This window comes from Castanea sativa, chromosome 11 (genome assembly GCF_040712315.1).
Source record: "Castanea sativa cultivar Marrone di Chiusa Pesio chromosome 11, ASM4071231v1".
Taxonomy (NCBI): Eukaryota; Viridiplantae; Streptophyta; class Magnoliopsida; order Fagales; family Fagaceae; genus Castanea; species Castanea sativa.
The window spans coordinates 42,745,244-42,767,474 of NC_134023.1; the positions used below are offsets into that span (position 1 = coordinate 42,745,244).

Here is a 22,231-nt window from a genome sequence, read left to right on the forward strand (position 1 = left end):
TTCCTATTTTTGAATAGTGGTGTATGTGTGGGGTTTTTTTTTTTTTGTTTTTTTTTTTGGGGCGATTTCTAATTATAGCTAAAAACATTATTTGAAGAGTTTTTGAATGTGAGTGCTTTTTAAGAATCCTAGTATAAAGAGAGAAAAATCTCTCACATGATAGACACAAAAGACTCCTCTTTCACTAATAGGTGAGCCCCCACACCCTACTTTGAGATGATGTGAAAAATATAGATAAGAAGAATATGGTGTTTATTCAATGTATATTATTATTATATTGATGAAGTTTTTAAACCCATGGTATGGTGTAGACTGTAGACCCATGACACTTGCAGCTGGGATGTTGAATAAACCTTTAAAATAAATTGTGATTTAACGTGTATAAATTAATTGAATTTTGTGTGGTCATGGCTGCGGTGATGGCGGCAAGGATTTGGGTAAAAAAATGTGTGGTGGCTGTGGTTATATGGGAGGGTGTAGGGTACAGTAGTTACTACTTACTAGTTAGTTTAGCTCAATAAAAGGCGGCAAGTTAAGATGAATTTTTGACGGTAACATGTTCAACCAATATCCCTTTGGCCTTTGTGTTGCGATTGCGGAAGTTTTGACTCTTTTGATACCAATTTATTGCGTAAAATGATTTCTAAAAGCACTTTCATACAAGATTTGATTGTAAAAATTATTATGAGTTTGAGAAAAAAAATTACAAATAAAATAATAAGATAAATGTAGAAAAATAAAACTATAAATAAAAATAGGCACCACCATGCATAAGAAAAGAACATTAAGGATTTAGGTGATTTGGCCTTAAGCCAATATCCACAAATAGTGATCTTTCACTAAGAATTTAAGGAGATTATAATAGTAGTACAAAGTATTCTCACAAAATTCAAACCCGAAATATACATAAAAAGCTCTTTCTTAGAAGCATATAAGAAGAGAATTTATCAAAGGTACTATTCAACTTCTTTTAACAATTGAATAATTCAACAACACAAACTATCCAAACAAAGAAGAGTTTAAGATATAATTTGATAAATTAGTACTAACCAAACCAAGATTAGTTTTATATGAATAATCAAATATTGTGGGATGTGTAAAATTTAACAAAAATAAATTTTATCAAAGAGTTTTAGTTCTATTTGTGGAAGACTAGGAGTTTTGAAACAGACATCAAAATAATTGAATCGCCAAATATGGGGAGGGAGAAAATGAATTGTCAACGTAGGAATCCACCTCCCCCAATTGCGCACTCCTTCTTTCTCCCTATAGGAAATGGCGATTTTTTTTTTCCACTTCCATCAATGGTTTTATGGAAGAAGCTAAAAGGACCAAAAATTATAGGTTAATCTTGGACTAGTTTCCATTAGAGACAAAATATATAATTTTTTTAACATGGGATATGCACTCTTTGTTTTGAAGAATGGCGATTTACCCCCTTTGAGCAAAAGAAGATAGAAAACCCCCAAAAAAGAGTTTGGGAGGAGGGGGGAATTTCTAGCTTCTTCCATAACACTAGGGATGGAAGTGGAAAAAAAAAAACGTCATTTGCTAAAGAGAGAGAGAAAGAGTGCAAAACGATGTTGATTTATATATATATATATATATATATATATATATATATATATATATATATTTATTTATTTATTTTTTTTTTAACAAAAGCAACCCATCATTTTCTATTGCCCCACGATTTTTTATTTTGGGAGCTTTCTTCTACCTAGGAGAGCATAACAACACTGCTTAAGTTGCTCAACCAACATTGTAAATTCTTTTTTATTACAAGATATTTCTGATATTCTTCTTCACTTCCTCAAAACTATTCTTATCCTATGATTTACATTGTCTTTGATCTCTCAATTCTTATAAATTACCGATCTAAAAAAAAATCATGTTTTAGTAAATGTTATCTATGAAATTTTACCAATGATTCATCCTTCTTTCTTTGTTTTTTTACTAAACTTACCAGTTACCACCCGCGTAATCCGTTTTAAACATACTCAACCTAAAATATATATATTTTAAGGCATCCTTTTTAGATTCTCAAATTAATTTTGACTCCACCTCTAATTTACTATATAAAATGCCAAAAACATAACGCATCCCACAGTCAGAACTGTAAATAGTCAAAAATACAATTAGTAACTTCCTTAAAAAGAGAAAGCCTCATATTAAAATATTTGTTTTTAAGCTGAGATGATAAGACACTTTAATTATAAAAAAAAAAAAAACCAAAACTCTTTTAATTACAATTAATTAAAAAAAATTAGCCAAAGAGAGAGAGGAAAAACAAAAACAAAAACAAATGGATTCCTTTCCATGTTACAGTGCATTTGGATCTGACTTCTGAAATCTCCCCCCCATAAAAGCTAAATCCAACTACACCCCACAGAACCCTCTCTCTCTCTCTCTCTGTCTCTTTGATAAATGGGTATTCTCAGTGAAACTCAACACTGGCTCTGCCAAATCCCACCATGGCTTTCTTCTTCCCCAGAGCCTTCTCACTCTCTGCAACAATAAAATAGTCACCGCCTCTGTACCCTTTCCTTTACTCCAAGAGCTATCTATAAAAAAAGAGTTAAATCCAACACTTAAGTCTTACCACAACTGGTACAAAAATATATAAATTACATTTCTAAGCAAACTAAACCAAACCCAGTTCCTCGGGATTTTCAACTATTTACCTTCGATTAAGACACTTTGTTTTTGTCAGTTATAGAAATCCTGATCTGGGTTTTTTATGGGACAACCTTATAGTTGCTGTCACTCCACTATTCCTCACTCTTCTAGTCTTAGTAAGACTAGAATTCTGTTTCACTCTATGGCTTGCAAAACAGACTTGACATAAACATAATTGGTGTAGCTCTGTAACATACATACATACATACATATATATATATATTTTTTTTGTGAAAAATTTAAGCTTTGCAAGAAATCGAAGAAGATGATATCTACGGGGTTAAACTTGGTGATGACTGTGATAGGCTTTGCAGTGAGCACTATGTTCATCTTGTTTGTGTGCACGCGCCTTGTCTGTGCTCGGATTCACTTCAATGCTTCAAGGCGCTCCTTTCCTGTGGCTTCCAGATCCGATCTTGGACTTGTAAGCTCAGCTTTTTATTTTATTTTTTTGTTTTTATGTTTTTACTTAAGTTTCTTTCTTTATTTTATTAGTATTATATTTTTTGCCCCATGTGCTCTGGTCAATTCTTTTGTTCAACTGTAGTTTTCTGTTTGACTTGTTCAGTTCTTTGGTTGCACAAGTTAGTTTTTTTATTTAATTTATAGTTGAACATATATTTCGCATCATGATAATTGTTTTTTATTATCGGAGCAAGACACTAATTTATTTTTGGCAAACGCAAGAATTGAACTCATTTTGGGATTTTACCAGTTGAAATAAGTAGGACTCATTGTTGCACAAGTTAGTTACTTCAGTAGTTTTGTGGAATTATCAAAAATCAATTACTGCAGAATTGATCATTTGTGGATATCCTCTAATAAATGAATTTCTTGTTTGTTGTATCGTTTGGTTTCAGATGAGGAAATTTTGGTTGTAATTATCATTATTATTATTTTCTGTAAATTATTATGGGATTTTGCAGTCAATCTCATATGGCTTGATTTCTTGGTGTTTTGATACTTCTTGAGTGTATTGTATAGTTTTGGTAATTACATTTTGTGATTTGGATGAGAATCTGAACTCTGAACTTACCACTCCATGAAGCTGCACAAGAGTTGAAATATTCGTTTGTTATGTTTTGGATTAGTATTTTGTTGAGTTTCTGGGTACGATATAAATTCAATACATTATAAGTCCAACTCGTGTCTTTTATGATTCATTTCTTTTTATAGCAGTGTTGGTATCTTTAATAAAATGCTCTGCTCTGTCTATGCACTTACATTGTTCAATTTTTTTTTTCTTTTCATTTTGTAATGGTACAGCTGGAGCGAGGTTTACATGGTCTTGAACCTGTAGTTGTAGCCAATTTTCCGACAAAGAAGTACAGTGATGAATATTTCTCAGCTTCAGAAGATGCTCAGTATGTTGTTTCTTTCATTGTTGAATTCTTCAATGTACTGGATTTTATCTGTCCCTCTTCAATCCTATCCTATATAGGTAAAAATTCTTTCATTTATATGATTGTGTGCCTACAATTTGCAGGGTTTGTTATACATTTTCTATTGTTCCTACAGTAAAAGCATTATCACTTTGTGTGTGGACAAAATGTGCTACATAGTGCATGGTTTATCTTTTACTGTTTTTAGCGTAATTTATCAATTATGCTGAGGCATGGGGAGTTTGAATGAATTTTGGTTGGGACGATAGTCTAAAAAAATTTTCACCAATCTTTTCCTTATGCCAGTATATATTGTACCTATTTGGTGTATATAAGAGAATGATCTTGGAAATCCTTTGGTAGTGAGGTGGCTCCAATAATGCACCCTTCAATCAGTGTTGGTGATTTCAAAGAGATGAAAGTGAGAAGAACTCACACGAAAGGGACTGCAATCAGTAAGAAATATAATCCAGTAGAGGTGAACAGTTGTTGTAAAGTGAAACGCAATGTCAGTGTAGCTTTGTGGGAGAAATTGTGTGTAGTCATCCATATCTTATATTATTTATCTTGCCACTCCTTTCAGCAAGATTATGAGCAAACCAATGCATAAACCTAGATTGAACTGCAAATGCAACATGTTAGAATCATGTGGTTAAATGATTAAATTTACCATTTTCCATAAGCTTAAGCTTTTGAGAGAATTGATACTTTAACACAACATTAACTTTCTCATTGATTTACCTCCATTTGATGCTCTCTCTCTCTCTCTCTCTCTCTCTCTCTCTCTCTTAATTAAATAATTATTTTTTATCAAGTTATATGAAATTTTATAAATCAAAGAGATTTAAGTATATAGGAAGTGTACATAGGGTTTCCCAAAGATTTACAGCTCACCTGTCAATTTTGTGATGGACATCTTTGAAAGAATTTGGTTTGAGGAAAAGATATGCTGGTTTTGGGAGGAGGACTATCTCATACGCAAGAATCACCTTTTGCCATTTGCTTAACTATTATTTGTAGAATAATGTGGTGATGCTATGTGGTGATGCTGTAAAATACTAAGGACATTGCCTTCGGTTGCAAATAAGACACCTTTTGTAAGCCCTGATGATGATTCAGATTAGTAATTCTATTATTATGATGATTTGGGAAATTTGTAAACCTGGATGATAGTTCTATTATTCCCTTGGGTTGGTTTTGTCTTGTGGATTCTCTGCATGTAGATGGACACATTATTTTTTCAGGATTGGGGGTTATGCTGGATATCTGATATGTGTTTTGTTAAAAGGATATTTAATTTAGTGGGTTAAATTCTGGATGGAAGTTTAGGTTGGGGAAACATGTCATATGCTCTATGTAAGCTTTAGTGGTATTATATGGAGATTGATGGAGACAGATTAGGCTTTTTCAATCACTACTATTGGGACCTGTATGGCATCATTAAAAGCAACCACATCATATGTTAGTGGAGCATTACAGGGAATATTTTAACCATGTAGCTTATCACTTCAATTCTTCCTCACCTAGCTTTTTGTGTGGATTAATTGATAGAATGTTGTCTACAACACATAACCAAAAAAAAAAGAAAAAGAAAAAAAAGACTGATGATGATCACAGTATAATGTGAACCCTTTTCCCCATTGCTAGCAATAAGTTGAAGGATATTAGGTCTTGATTATTCTCTGGTCATTTGGGATTTTTTCCTTCATGCCCTTAATAAGGTAGTATCTGAATGTTTTATAGAAAAATCATTGATCTGCTTCTAGTTTTGATTCAATGAAGCTGGAACTGCTGAGGACATGATGTGCCAGAACCTGACACTAGTTGCAAAGATGCCAACTCATAGAGATGGGGTGCATGAAGTTTAAGCATGCACGATTAAGAGCTTGATTTCCATTAATGGGGAAGCTTAAGCAGTAATAGAGGAGATGGGCAAGCAGGAGGATAACTTTCTGTGAAGTTCCTCTTTATCTTCTTTAACCTTCGGTCAGGCCAGGGTCAAATTCTGTATTTGGTCTAATAATGGGGCATGGGCATCCCTTTGTAAAGTCATGCACATTATAATTCCTTGAATTTTTACTAAATAAAAAAAATTGAAATTTTCCTTTGATTTTGGGTCTTTTAGTGTTGTTTAGCACTCTCAATTATTATTTGAACTTTTCGTAAATCACATTTTTTTTCCTCCCGTTTTTGGAAGTTTTTATTGGCATATATCTGGACCATCAGATTGTAATAAGTATCCTGAAATGGCAACATGATTTTTGCTGTCAAAAGTTTAACAAAACATAAGATTATGACAGTGATTTTATCAAGTCAAACATACCGATATAGGCATTAAAACCAAGCAGGATAATTGTAACCACATCCTCTCTAATTTGACAATTTAATCTGTTCTGTAGAAAGCAATGCTCTAAACAAATGTTGATTTAGAAATTGATGTCCTGCACTAGGCAAAACAGAGATAGAGTTAAGTATATCCTTCTTACCGATGCCTCAATGTGTGATGCAAACACACACAAACCTCTAGACAGTGCTTTTACGTCTTAAGCACACAGAACAAATCTTGGCATTAAGTTGTGGCATCAATTTAGTCTGCTTTTGCTATATATTTTGTTAATTTGATATGGGGGTACTTATAAAAGATCATAAATAGTATCCTTCAATGTTGAGGGGCTTTCTCGCCTTCATTCTTCTTTGTTGCTTTCCCTGAAATATTGTTTCCGTATATGTTTTTGTGAATCTAAGACTGCAGTGTTTTTCTCTTCTTGTTATGATGCAATGCCTGGCAATTTTGAGTTGCACTATAAAAAATTGTAGAAAAGAACAACAATCCACTTCGTGCTCATAAAGAATGATGGAAAAAGAAAGAGTTCAATAATGCACATGACTTCCTCAGATAACGTTTCTTTAGCATTTTCTTAGTTTCTTCCTCTTGTTTCTGTTATATTCTTTTCTTTTCTTATCTTTTTCCCTAGTCTTTTATTAAGATATGAGATGGTGGCACCCTAAACCTTTGGTAACTCGTACCAAGACATTTGTGCTGTGGTGTTCTCATAAGCAACTTGTAGGAGTGTAATATTAGATTGGGAAGTTTGTTTTCCTGTAAAACAGTTATTTATATTTCTTTTTTCCTCTCATTTCCTGCGAATGAATCCTGCTAAGTGCTAACTAAATATTTTACAAATATGGCAGATGCACAGTTTGCCTTGCAGAATTCCATAGCGAAGATATATTGCGTATCCTCCCCTACTGTGGGCACTCCTTCCATGTTACCTGCATAGACATATGGCTGCAGCAACATTCGACATGTCCTGTTTGTCGAATTTCATTGCGCGAGCTTCCTGAGAGAAAACGCTTAATGCAACCCTTGTTCAGCTCAGCTGTTCGATCTCATTACAGTGTGGAGTCCTTCAATGGCCGTTCTTATCCCTGTCTAGCTACTGGGAATGGCTTTCCGCGACGAACCCATGGCAACCGTGAGAGGGGCCCAACTCAAGAGGGTCAGTTTTCACCAGAGGGTGATAGAGCAGAAGCTGGGCAGAATGTCTCCCCATTAACTGAAGGTAACCAGATCATCAAGGGCTCGGAAACCAAACATGTAGAAAGCCCATCAAATCCCTAAATTAGTCAATTTCTTGGGATCTAAGCTTGCATTCATCAGGACTTGAGATAATTGGGAGTTGAAATGGGTATGTCCAACGAATTAGAGAATTGAATCCATTGAAACTGTGACCTAGGAAGTTGATTTTTTTTTTTTTCTTTTTTCTTGTGGCTTACTGTATATATTGCAACAACGATTTGTTTTACCCCCCCCCCCCCTCATTTCTTCCCTTTGACAGTGGCTAGCATTGGCAGTTTTGTAATTTCAGTTGTATAACTAGTAGTCTAGAATTAGTTCAAGATTGTTGGAGGTGTGGTGCGGACACCACACGATAGCACATCTGTGGAGGTTATCTTTATCATTTATGGTGGTAGTTTCTTCACTTTGTCACGCGCACGCACCATTGCACCCCTACTCTTTGAAAGCACATGTTCCATCTTTTCTCTTTTGGGGTCCGAGCTAGTTCTTCTATGACCACATTTTGTCACAATTTTTGTCTTAACTTGAAGACACGGGACTACGATTGGTGAACTATTACTAGCACGTAAGATTACTTTTTCACCGCTATTCATAATGGCATATGTTAATGATGTGGTAAGAGTTGTGACATAAGTTATGTTGATAGATTTTTTCACTGTTACCTTGTCTTTCATTTTTACCTTGTCTTTTAGTATGAATTATTACATTGGATTCTCTAATCTGTACTGCCTGTCTTTTCTGTTGGCTCTGGGATATCTTGCACTGTAGTCCGGGTTTGAGTTTTGCTAATGTTTCTCACGGGGGTGCACTTTCCCGAATAAGTTGGATTATCTTTTTCTTACTTTCATTGTCAAGAAAGTGCATATAATTATTGTGCTTTTGGTTTTCGCCGGATGAGAAAAGAGATTTGATATCTTTAGAATATTTTCGCACCAATCCATTTAAAATTTTATCGTCTATAACCAATTTTTTCTAATTTATACAAACATTTTGTAAAAACAGCCAAATCAAATAATTTATTTTCTTTAAATAATCTTTTTTTTTTCACCTACTAACACTTTCTCTCTCTCTCTCTCTCTCTCTCTCTCTCTCTCTTCCTTTTTTGGATTTTAAAGAGAGTCAAGGGAAGAGAAAGAATTTGATGAGGGTGAAAGTGGAGAGAAAAAAGTATTAAAATAATAAAATAGAAAGTTATAGTAATTGTGTAAATGAATTCTGTTACTGTAACAATAATGTATATGTACCATGTTATACATGGGCTACTGTGGATAGTTTTTGAACAAGAGTGTAAAATTGATTACTTTTTCTATATTGCATAGACTAGTGCAAGTGCTCTAAAGATAATAGTCCATAATATTTTCATAAGAATTTTATAACAAATCTTAGTTAGCAAGTTGTTATTGTTATGTTTGGATAAAAAAGTGATGAGTCCAAATTAGAATTATTAAGAGTTTTTAACTTATGATTTGTTGTGAAATTATTGTAAGGCAAGTCTTGTGTGTCTCTTTTAAGTATTTTTTTTTATAGTAGAAAATGGCTGTAAATTTCATTAAAGAAAAGTCAAATCGGTTTGGATTACAACATTGAGGTGTTAAGGAACATCTTCCATCCTTAGTAAGGTTATGAGTGACAAAATTGCCTTAGCAACAAACGTGTAAATAGCTAATATATGGGAAGAATTTTACAAACAACTTAGCATCATAAATCAAATGACCAAATGAGGCTAGAGAGTCCTCATCTTTAAAAGAATTTCTAATTAGCTTTGAATCTCCCTCAAGCACTACCCTCGTAACCCCAATTTCCAAAGAGAATTCAAGAGCTTCCACAGTTGCCATGGCCAATATTTGCAACTAATTGTGGAAGCGCAACTTTTAGAGTCATTGAAGCCATAACCAATCCTTTCTCATCTCTAAACCTAGATGCATGCCCATCCATCCTCCTTAAAAATGGCTTCGTTAAAATTGATCTCAAAAGTTTCAATTGGAGGAGTCTGCCAAGAGACCTGAGGCCTATGATGTGTCGCTAGAATAGATGGAGTAGGTGGGCCCGATGGGATAACTATCATAAACTCCATAATTCGATCTTAAGAATGCTGAGTACCTGTTTAATCGAGAAAGACTGGCTGGTGGTTCTCAATTGATTCCTCTGAGTCCAAATTGTCCATAAAACCATGGCCAAGAGTCCCTAAACACGTTGGCTGAACTCTTTTGGAAACGTTTAACTGGATTTACTAGCTGCCTGTTCGATGATGTGGGTTCAACATCGGGGTCCCAAAATGCAATACACGTGAGTTCAGTTTGATGAAAAATTCTAACACCACATAAAACACCACAATTTTTGCTACAATTATCAACCTGACAGACTATGAGTAAAAAAAAAAAAAAAAAAAAAAAAAAAAAAAAAAAAACAACAACAACAACAAACAAAGTTTCTCTCCAAACTAGTTTGGAGAGAAACTCTTCAAATTTCTCATGTATTTTTTTTTTAGTGTGAATTTTGAAAATCTAACCGTTGAATTTCATATTCCTTATATTATTAACATGCGTATCAAATTTCGTTCAAATTGGATGTTATTTACTATTTGATCGATTAACTTATTTTTTATATACAACTTTAAATCACAAAAACTTGAAATTATAACATTTATTTGATGACATATCAATTAATTTTTGATCTACTTGAAATTTTGTAAGCATTAAGGATGTAATAAGAACATGCAATCTAAAAGTTGGATTTTCAAAATTCACACTCAATATAAAGATATATGATTAGTTTGTAGGGTTTCTCTTCAAACTAGTTTAGAGAAAAATTTTGTTAAAAAAAAAAAATAGATCCATAAAAGCTGAGACGGAGGGAGGAGGGGCAGGTGCCCCCTGAACTTTCAATAAATTTTCCACCTAGTAATAATTATAAAAATAAAAATAAAAAAGGGTGAATTCCGCAAACCACCCGTGAGGTTGGAGATAATACCAACTAAGTCCATAACATTTTAAAACCTACCAATTTCATCTTAAAAAGACAATTTTGTCCCTCAACTTAAAAGAAAAAAAACGCCTTAGACTTTTTTTTTTTTTTTCCCCTTCTTCCTCTGTCTTCTCCCTTTCTTCTCTAATGGCCTGTTTGGAAGTTTAGAGAGGGAGGAGAGTAGAGGAGAGGAGAGTAGTGGGGAGGAGAGTAGAGTGAAATAATTACCCTCCACCTTGTTTGGATGTTTTTAAAATTAGTAAGGGGGAAGGGAGTAATTAGCCCTTCCCCTTGTTTGGATGTTTTTAAAATTGAGATGGAGAGGAGAGGAAATGATTAAATAGACAAATTTACCCATATTTGAAAATAAATTGCAATATTGATCTATGATTAATTGGTTTGTAATTTTGTTAATTTAAAAAGGGTAAATTGGAGAATTCATTTGGTCAATAATTTATCTACTCTACTCTCCCTCCAAATCTCTCCAATTTGGGGGAATTAAAAATGAAGGGTTAGAGGTAGTTGAAACCCCCCCAAACTCCTCCAAATCCCTCCCCCTCCTCCCTTAAAAAACTTCCAAACAAGGGATTTAAATTACTCTCCCTCCCTCTACTCTACTCTCCCTCCTTTTTTAAACATCCAAACAGGCCATAAGTTCTCCATCTCAGAACTCTCCCTAATGGAACCTTACCCACGGCAAAGCCCATGACTTGGTCACCGGCATCAATAACACCACCACACAAGGTCTTCTCGATTGCCACCGCAAGATTGACCCCATCAGCGCTGTCAATGGACTCTCGCCCTTTCTCTCTCAAATCGGAACCCACACGGTGGTGGTGGTGCTTTGATCTAGATCTTGCCTTCAATGGACTCTCTCATCCTCTTTACGGCGGTGTTGTGGATCGTGGCTCGACATTGGATTCCAGATTTGGGTACTATCTCTTCAAGAGATGATAAAGCTGATCTTGTGATATGGTGTATTTTTTCTGGTTTCTTTACTGAGGTTGACAATTGGGGTTGTGTTGGTTTTCTATGTTGTTTGGTTGAGATTTTTGTTATTTTTTGGGTGGGTTTTGTTGGGATTTTTAGGAAATTTCATTGTGAATTTACAAAGGGATTTATTTGTTGTTTGGTTGAGATTTTTGCTAGTTTTTTGGGTGGGTTTGTTGGGATTTTTAGGAAACTTCAGTGCGAATTTACAAAGGGATTTATGTGTTGTTTGACTTGGATTTTTGCTTGTTTTTCTCGGATATCTGTTGGATTTTTAGGAGATTTCATTGGGAATTTTCAAAGGGATTTATGTGTGTTGTTTGGCTTAGATTTTTCTTGTTTTATTTTTTTGGGTTTCTGTTGGTTTTGAAAGAGATTTTTATTGGTGGTGTTGTTGATGCCGGTGACATTGGAATATGTTTTGAGATGGAGAACTCAAGGGAGAGGGGGAGAGGAAAGAGACAGAAGACAGAGGAAGAAGAGACAGAGAGAGAAAAAAAAAAAAAAAAAGGAACGGTGTTTTTTTTTTAAGTTTAGGGACAAAATTGTCTTTAAGGATGAAATTGACAAGTTTTAAAATGTTATGGATTTAGTTGGTATTATCTCAAACCTCAGGGTGGTTTGTGAAATTTACCCAAAAAAAAAGAAAAAAAAGAACAACATACGGCTACACGGTTGGAATCAAAACTCAGCTGCCTAATTCTAAAAAAAATCTGAAAAAAAACCCTATTATAACTCTAATATTAAACTATGGGTCCCACCTTGTATTGATTTTTTTTTTAAAAAACTCTACGACTATAAGCCTATATGGAATAGGAATCACAACAACCTAATACTAATAGAACTCAAAAAAAAAAAAAAGGGTGTATATATAATATAAAGCACCCTCCACACCTCCCATAAAAATAAAAGAAAATTCTTTTGATACCAATCTCTTTCAATTTATACCTTTAGAGTTTTTGTTGAGTTTTTAAAAGCATTCAAGCTCAATTTTTAAAAGTATTCAATGAAAGATCAATGGATTATAGAAATAAAATAATGGATCCATAAAAGTGGTTAACTCTAATATAAAATTATGGGTCCCACCCAGTAATGATTAAAAAATAAAAAAAACCTACCACTATACTCCTATAAGATATAAGAATCACAACAGCCTAATACTAATAGAACTCTAGAAAAAAAAAAAGGTGTATATATAATATAAAGCATCCCTATCACTTCACATAAAAAAAAAAAAACTTTTAATACCATTCTCTTTCAATTTGTACCTTAGAATTTCTGTTGAGTTTTTAAAAGCATTCAATGGAAGATTAATGGATGAATGATTGCTTAGTCACATATATTGAAAAATATATATTTAAAATAATTGAGTGTGAAGAAATTATGCAACGGTTTCAAAATATAAAATTTTTTTGAGGGCAATTGAGTAAATTAAGGTAGGTGTGAAAAAATAAATTAAAGTTTATATTTTATGTTAGATTTCGTATGAAAAATACATTATTTTTTTTAGTTTTTTTAGATTAGTTTTAAATTTCTGGCTCCACCACTGCATAAAAGTGATATGTAGTAAATCGCAATATGCCACGTAAAATTATTGTAACAAAATTTATGAAATTTTATGTGATATTAAAATTACTCTAATTTAATTTGGTTTTCGTTTTTCTTTTAAATTTATTTAAGTCTACATGTGACATCAAAATTATTATTTAAATAATGTCACATCAGATGTTACTCATCTATGTCAAATTTATTAAAGGAAGAGACTATTTTGAATAATATCAAAAAGTTTAAGGGCTAAAATAAAATATTTAAAATGTTAGGACAATTTTAAAACTTGAAATAAAAGCTTCGGAACAAAAATAGAATTAGGGAACTTATTTTATTTTATTTTATTTTTGATAAAAACTTATCAATTATTAGAAACTAAATCATGACATCTTGTTTTCTTAAAAAAGAAGAAGAAAAGAAACTCATGATATTTTATATAATATAAAAGAAAAGGAGTACACTAGTTTTATTTAAGATATCTTAACTTTATTTTTTCGTATGATTTTATCCTAAATTTTTTTTTTAAAGATATCTTAATTTGAGTACTTTGTTCTCATACAAAAAAAGGAAAAAGAAAAAAAAAAGAAAGGACGAGCATTTTATTAGAACACCGTTTAGATTAATCCTATGATTGCCGGTGTGCCACGTATCCAGTTTAGTTCTGTGAATGCCAGTGTGCCACCTATCCTTTGTATGCGTACCTTCTCTAGTTTTCTAATAAAGGAATCTTCTCTTGTTTGTAGGGGTCAAAAAGGTCATCATGTTGTAGTTTTTATTTTCTTTATTATTATAAAACTTATCCTAATTCCAGTAGTCTCAGATCTCAGTTCCCAAAAAAAAAAAAAAAAAAAAACCCTTTTTGCATCAACTTTTGTTGAAGCTAAAAATTAAAAAAGAAAAATGGTTGCAAAATATGTCTTTTGCGTCAAATAAATACTAAACAGTTGTCTTATAATGATCATGTAGTAAATTATGTTGCTTAAAATGTTCATGTCAACAAAACAAGTTGACATAAAAAGTAAATCTTTTCATGGCAATTAATAACTTTCTGTGTAAAGCTTTTCCAGAAGACTAGTATCTTCCAATAGAGTTGTTAAATAGACATTCATAGCTTTTTTTTTTTTGGTGATAGAAAATTAGACTCCGATATTATGTATAGGCTATAGCCATTAACAAACATGGACTTTACTAAGCAAGCACAAAGTGCACACACAAGCACACAAGACCCATTTTGAACCTAGATAGTGATGGGCCAAGGCCCCGAAATCCACTAGAGGTCTGAGCAAGCCCATGTATGTATAACCAAGCAGGAAAAGAAGAGAAAAGAAAGAAAAAAAGAGGAAGAAGAAAAAAAAAGAAGATAATACTGATCCGAGTAACAAAACTATAGGTTACCTTAAATACAAGACTGGTCTACAAGGCCTAGATCAAGAGTAGGCCACCAACCAATGCCTTGGGGTTGTTTTCATCCAATATGCTTAGGATACGGGTAAGCCCATTGGTAAGGCCCAATAAGGAAGTGAGGATAAGAAATAATTACTCTACCATTGGAATTTCACACCTAGTCCAATCATGAGATGATGAGAGAGTAAGCAGAGTGATTTGTAAAGCAGACCATGCTCGGAAGAAAATTCAAGATGAGAGAAGGGAGTGAACAATATTGTACATGGGTCATTAATGTGTGGTCTTTCGCCGCTTATGGCCTGACAAGAAGAAATTATGTAACAACAAATGCGGCTCTCATGGAACTATTAGAAGAAGAAAAGGGTAAGAGACCTCAGGTGGAATATTTGGAACATGAAGATGAACTGGTTTGAGAAGAAGATCACTAGATCAGGCTGATTACGAGAGAAAGAAGAAGGCTACTACTAACAAATTTTTGCCAAAACTTGGAAACAAAAGAAGATGGTGTTGGGCGAATGAGTTCCATGCCACGAATACAACTGCCACCAAAGTCATTGATTCGGGATACAAAGTGTAAGTGTATACACAATAATAATTGAAAAAACATAAGAAAAACGGAATAAAATACTTTTGAATAATATTTATTTGGGAGAAATACATAACACTATTTGGATTGAGACATGACACTCACTATTTTTAAAGAGATTTAAGTCCTTGCTAAGTTTTGTAATTGGTACAATATTTTTTAACTTGTCCCCAAAAAACGACAGCCCAACAAATGTCAAATGACTTGAACAATAACCTCTGCATAAGGTGTTGAAGCTCAAAGTTCCACCAAAAAGAGCACATTTCTTTGAAAAGATATCTCTCTATTGTATAGCGTATTAGAATGTGCTTATAATTGCTGTAACTTGAAATGGGTTTAAGTGAGTGTATTCATAAGCCCAATGGGTCTCATGAAATTGATGAGCCAAATTATTTGATCAATATGGTTAATAGGTCCATAATTCTGATGTAGTGGGTGTTACAAGATTATTTGCTGGATATAATGCTAATGGGTTAGTTATACAATTTAATGGATCAAATAAAAAGTTTTTGAAGAAATAAATAAGCTCAAATGGCTTGTCCATTAATATCGTGTAATAAAAACTATGTATAAATTCGGGCCATTAACTCATTAACAGATAGGCTATTTATTCTAAATGGGCTATCACCTCATTTTGCGCACATATTTGGCTCAATTCTACTTCAATACATTTTAGCCCATTAATCACCAAACTTAAAATAATAAAAAAGTTTCTCTCATTTCAATATGAGATTAAACATTTCTACTAACTCTTTACCTTCTATAATAATTCCAATATCTTTACATTTAGTTATCCATTTTACTTATTTAATATTTGAGATAGACTGGACTCTGAACTATATAGCATGGTTTTAAAAACTGGTACGGTCAAAGTCAAGCCTACTACAAAAAGTATTTTAGGCCTTGTTTGGTTACTGAATGATAGGTAACTCATCACTCATCACTCATCACCCTATCACTCACTTAAACCCAGTTCAATTTCTTGCCTAAAAACTAAAAAAGAAACTCATCTTTTTGTGGGACCCATGGGATGACTTGCTTAGGTGGTTTGATGAGAGAGTGAAGAGAGTTGGTTGAGATGGAGTGCATGTGACCATTGGGGGGAGTGAATGCTGATGAGATGATGTGACCAGTCACTGCCGTGGGGCCCATCCGTGTGAGAGTATTTACAACTTTGCCAACCAAACTCAGTTTTGTTGTTTTGAAAACAACTTTTTCTCATTACTCAGTTTTGTGACTCTTAACTCAAAAAAGTGGGAAATGAGTTAAGGAAATTGGGAGAGGAAATATTTCCAAACAATATTTGGTTATGTGGGGCCCACTTATTTTGAGTAATGAGTTAACAAAACTAAGATATGAGTGATGAAAGTAGCCCTATCCAAACACCACCTAGTTATTCTTTTATTTTTCAAATAACAAAAAGTCACTAGTGAGTAGCAATATCATTGCCTACTTGATATTTCTTTCCCACCACATATCCTACCTTTACACGCTGATACTCCACCCACCGCATATTTTGAAATCTTACATCCACACCTTGGTTAATTAAAAGCTCTGTACTTCTAGTTTCTTCTCACTTTTTTTTTTTTTCATCTCTTTGCCTTCAATACTCCCTCTCTCTCGTCAATACATGTGCATCAGTGCATGTGCAAGTCTGCAAGAGCAACAAGCAAATCTCTTAAACTGAAGTGGACAGATTGTACTTACATCTCTTTGGTTTGGGCTTCCTCAATTCTTCCTCAACTAATTCAACTTATAAATAGTAAATCTAATGTTTTCGTATGCAGGCTTGATTATGCGTATGTAGGCTTGATTATGCATACGAGGCTTATTCATGTATACGCATGATCCTGCCAAGAAACCCTAGCTCTTCTGTTTTATTCTTTATCTTGTATAATGTGCTTTTTGTTTTAGATTCTTTTTTCACATGTTTATGGTCTTGAGTCTCTGTTTCACATGTTTGTTGTTTGTTTACCTTTCAAATGTTGGCTGTTTGTTTACATGTTTAAATTATGGTTTTTTCTTCATTCACATGCCCATTCATTGATGCCATAAGTGCTATGATGCAAGGAGGTAAGTAAAGGTAAGTCATGTATTCATATGTGCATGCATGTTTGTTTGATAACATGGTTTGATGATGAGTATGAATATGTTTGGTTGGATAATATGTTCTTGATGTTCTTGATGCTCCAATATAATCTATTAATGTTGCTATATTTATGTTGCTGCCTTAACATGATGTATGAATTCTTACAAGCCTCGAATGTGATGTGATGACACGATAAATGCTAGGTTGATGAAATGCCATGATAGATGTATGCTAAGTTAATGAGACGCCTTGATAGATGCATGCTAAGTTGATGAGATGACATGATGAATGCTAGGTTGATGAGATGCCATGAGAGATGTATGCTAAGTTGATGAGATACCAGATAGATGCATGCTAAGTTGATGAGATGCCATGATAGATGTATACTAGGGTTTGTGTTGAGATGCCATGATAGATGTATGCTAGGGTTTGTGATGAGATGATTGCCATGATAGATGTATGTTAGGTTTGCTTGATGAGCATGATTAGATGTATGGTTAGGGTTTGGGATGAATGATGCCATGTTGTATGCTTAGATGTATGCTAGTATGTGTGTGAGTTAGAATATAAGTATTGAACATTTTTTTAATAAGGTTAAGATATAAGACACAATGAAAGGAGGCTAACCTTAGAGTTGGAAGGCTTTGAGTGCCTAACACCTTCCCAAAACCATACCTAAACTCCGAACCCATACTCTGGTAGTAAGATCAATGGTCCTTGCTCGAAAGGACACTATATTCATGGTTCCTAAGCCATATAACTAGGCAGGGACTTCGACACTTTTCATTGTGTTCACAATGGCAACTCTATTGGAGATAATGAGTTTAATTCCTATGTGTCATATATCTTAACCTTGATATAAGCTATTTCAATACTTGTTTGGACACACATCACTTGGTTCTTTTGTCCCTTAACCTTGGTTGGTGATGAGTGGGAAGATGGAAGGCTCCATTTGGGCCTAAATCTTCCAGAGTTCGTCTCACCAACTCACAATCAATGCAATTGCCTGTGATGGGTTTTGAGTACATTAAAGGTTTGCTACCAATTTACTATGAGGTCCACTTAGGCTCTCGATTGGAATCATAACTCACCAAGTTGTGAGTGATCTACTTAGCCTTAAGGAGCCTGCCCACACTAGAGAGATCCTAGATCCTATAAAAAAAGATACCTTTATATATCTCTTGTTTGTTCAACCATACATCATATGTTCACCTAATTCTAAAGGACAAATGAAAGATGTAAAAAATGAAGGGATAACCTTAAAGTTATGGTATACCATAAGATGTTTTGGGATAAAAGAAAAGAAGTTCTCACATATAAGAGGCCTATTTCTAAGTCTAAAGGTATATCTTAACTTGAAAGGTTCATAAGACCATAGCCTAACGGCTATCATAAGCCCAAGTTGAAAAAACCCCTTTGAAAAAAAAGACTTTGAGTCTAAGATAAAAGTATGCTATGGACTTAGCATCCAACATCCTACAAAGTCAATATGAACTTCCCTAATCTTGGACCTCCTTGTTGTATGCCAAGGCCCAAAATGATGAGAGATTCATAGGCTTTGAGAGGAGGGCCAAAATATGTTTTCGCTAAAGGGCTACTTCAAAAAAATAAAAAATAAAAAAACTTTTGTAAAGAAAAAAAGTTTTCAAAAAAAAAAAAAATCTTTTGCAAAGAAAAAGAATTCAAGAAGAAAAGTTTTCAAAAAAAAAAAATATTTTGTAAATATTTTCCAAAAAAAAAAAAAAATCTTTTATAAAGAAAAAGAATTTGATATGCCAAGAATGTATTGACCTATTTGGTAAATTAATCAATTAATTAGCCAAGTTAATTAATTATATTCAATTACATGCAATAAGTGTTGTAGCACAAACAAATCAACAAATAACTAAATATAGCGGAAAATAAATTTGACAAGGGTGATTTTTTTACAAATGGAGAAAACCATCGAGGCAAAACTCCGCTGGGTGAATTCAAGGTCACCACTCTTGAGAATCCGCTATTATCAAAACAAGCGGTTACAAGTAAAGGAATCTTAGTACCTTATACCAATCTACAGTTGAACACTTACCTCAATACCCAATTGGACTTGTAATGTATTGACAATCTCTCCTTTCAATGCATGGATCCAAGTACGTGACAAACCAATTGATGAGCGGATCTCAGTACATGACTTACTCCTTTGCACGAATCCCAACATACCAACTTAAGGAAGATGTTGACTGCAAAGATCTTCAGTTCATCCAAACGATGAAATTCAAGAAGTTTCTTGGTTACAAAACCCTTGGCGCAAAATTCGCAGTAGCTTCTTTAATGAAGATGATGAACTAGGGCAAGTTGTCTTCAGTCACAATATGCATGAATAATCACTTTTCATTTGCTTGCATCATCTGCGATGTCCCTTAAAATAATTATTATATATGTCTAGGGTTGTGAGAAAAGAAACCCTATACAAGTAACTTGGACATGCATGAAAAACAGATCTGAAAATCTGATTTTCGTAAATCTTAATAAATAGGTTATTTGTCGAGTTGCTGTCGAGCATCGGGTTAAAACTGCCTTTTAAATTTTGATAGATACAATTTGTCGAGTTAGCTGTCGAGTTTTAAAATACAACACTTCCTCACTTGTTTATTGGATAGATTTGCATGGCTTGAACTCTTGACTTGAATAACATGTTTCTTAAAGACTTAAACCATCCTAGATCTACCAAATCACAAGTAAAGTGCATTTTGTCAAAGGATTAGCCAATATACAATAACATATGTTCTAACAAGTTCCACATATGTCCTAACAATCTCCTCATTTGGCAATCCGTGACAAAACCACATCAAACAAATGAAGTATGAGAGAAGTCATAAATCACTAAACTCATAATCACTTGTTGAATGCAATAAAATCTAATCCTAACACAAACTCTTGAAAAACTTTGCTAGAAGAGAGTTCATGGCATGATAGATTTTGACAACCTGTCTTTTTGAAACAGTTTAAACAAAACTCATTAAGGCATCTTAGTGTGAAACAAAAATATAAGATTGCATACATAAAGAAACATGTGTATAAAGAGAGAAAAGAAACAACACATGGAGAGATAGGTGAAAAAGAAACATACATCATATATATCAAAAAGAGTACAATGTATGTAACTGAAAGGTCACAAGACCAGTGTACAAGAGAATAATGTAACTAAAAGAAAGAAAAGAAAAGTACATATAAATCCTCATTACATCCCTTAAAAAGATAAACACTCCCCCTAACAAAAGAGTCCTAAGCTAAATCTCCCCCTAAGTACATAACTACTCTCATCCCAAAACTACTCCTCTTTTTTGTCACGAGTGACAAAGGGTAAGTCATCACTGAAAGGTCGTCTCATAATCATTGGAAGAGCTAGCATCCTCATCCTCCTCATCATCACCACCATCATCAGCATCCTCATCCGCCAAAGCCTCGGGTGAAAGGGAGGGGAAGCAACGAAGCCACCCATTTGAGCTTGCCGTCGAGAGATACGGCCAACACGAGTGTTCACTTGACACAACACATCACTGAGAGTGTCAAGGCGAGCATCCATGCGCTCAAGCTGAGCCATGATGGCCTCGAGAGTCACACCACTCACAGAAGAAGAGGAAGGAGCAAAGGTGGATGGAACGGAAGAAGCTGGAGGATCTGTTGTCTCGGTCTGTGGCCGCTTCAGTCGAAACTGAAAATTTTTTCAAAATAAAAAACTGATTTGTATCTTCCTTAGATGCAAATATGAATTTTTCAAAATATAAAAAACAGATTTGTATCTTCATTAGATGCAGATCTGAATTTTTTAAACATGACAGATTTGAATAAATAAAAAAAAAGAGTCATTAGTAGTGATGTTTTGTTTGTTTTGTTTGATGCAAGTAGCGTAAGTTTATTTCATGAGTGTGGTCCTCTTATAAAAAAAGAAATTTTTTTCTTATTTTTGGGTAGATTGTAACTAGGACAAAAAGCCATGTAATTTTTTGGTAGATTGTAACTAGCATCCAAAGCCTTGTAATATTTAATCTATCAAGTTTGTAATTTTTTATTCAATTAATGATAATGGAACATTTCAGCCATGTAAAGTTGTATTTAACTTTTTCTTATTTTTTTTTGTAAAAAAAAATAAATGGCGACTTCACACCACTTACTCAAAAAGAGAGGTATCTTGAAAAATTACCCAAATCTCTTTTTTTAGAGCACTTGATTTCTCGATCTCTCATAGTAGCGACTCTACTAGGGATGTCGAGGGCTAAGTTTCGTGTTAGACTTAAGTGACCTAAAATATACCCTCGTTTTTGCATGGTCTTGAATGATATTGTTGTTTGTTTGTTTATTTATATCTTGAGATGTTGTATGATATTTTGTTGTTTGTATTGTTTGTTAAGAGCTTTCCCTAACTGTCATAGTGTGTGCCATCAAAACAACAAATATGTATGCACCCCTCTCAACAACATGTGGTGGTAGTAACCATGGATCACCAGTCTTCACCAACTCATAGCCTGAAGTTACTGGATCATTTCTTGTTGACTGCAAAGGATAGACCATGCCGTTCAGACCAATGCAATATTCATTACATTTTAAAAGTTGGGAGGTGTAACGTCCTAGCTATGAGTAACAACAAAACAACAAACCCACTCTTCAATATAATGACTTAGAACCTACTCTTAGGCCAGTCCATGTTCAAATTGCATTGCATGTTGTGTGTGTTTGTCTTTCTTGGTTGGTTGATGTAGATGGCGACCTAACTTTAATTGACCCAAGAAAGCCTATTCTAGAGAGAGAGAGAGAGAGAGAAGGGGAAGAATTTGGTCAAGATCCGAAGGAAGGCTGCAAAGAGAACCCAAGGCTGACACTCAAACTAGTAGCTCCAGTTCCAAGCCCATCACTCCCATCACGATACTGAAGCCCGTGAGCATAGAGGCCACTCTGCTGCTGCAACATCACAATTCCGTGTTCAACCTAGCAATTCCAGTTCCAAGCCCATTATGGTATTGAAGCCCATG

The 22,231-nt window shown here is 34.0% G+C and overlaps 1 protein-coding gene across 1 annotated transcript; it reads left to right on the forward strand.

Moving 5' to 3' along the window:
* Positions 1 to 2,396: 2,396 nt before the first annotated feature.
* Positions 2,397 to 8,355, forward strand: LOC142617241 (RING-H2 finger protein ATL38-like). Its single transcript, XM_075790011.1, has 3 exons — positions 2,397 to 3,103; positions 3,946 to 4,043; positions 7,254 to 8,355. The coding sequence occupies exons 1-3, from the start codon at positions 2,945 to 2,947 to the stop codon at positions 7,681 to 7,683; spliced, it is 687 nt and encodes a 228-aa protein (XP_075646126.1). The 5' UTR covers positions 2,397 to 2,944; the 3' UTR covers positions 7,684 to 8,355.
* The last annotated feature ends 13,876 nt before the right edge of the window (positions 8,356 to 22,231 follow it).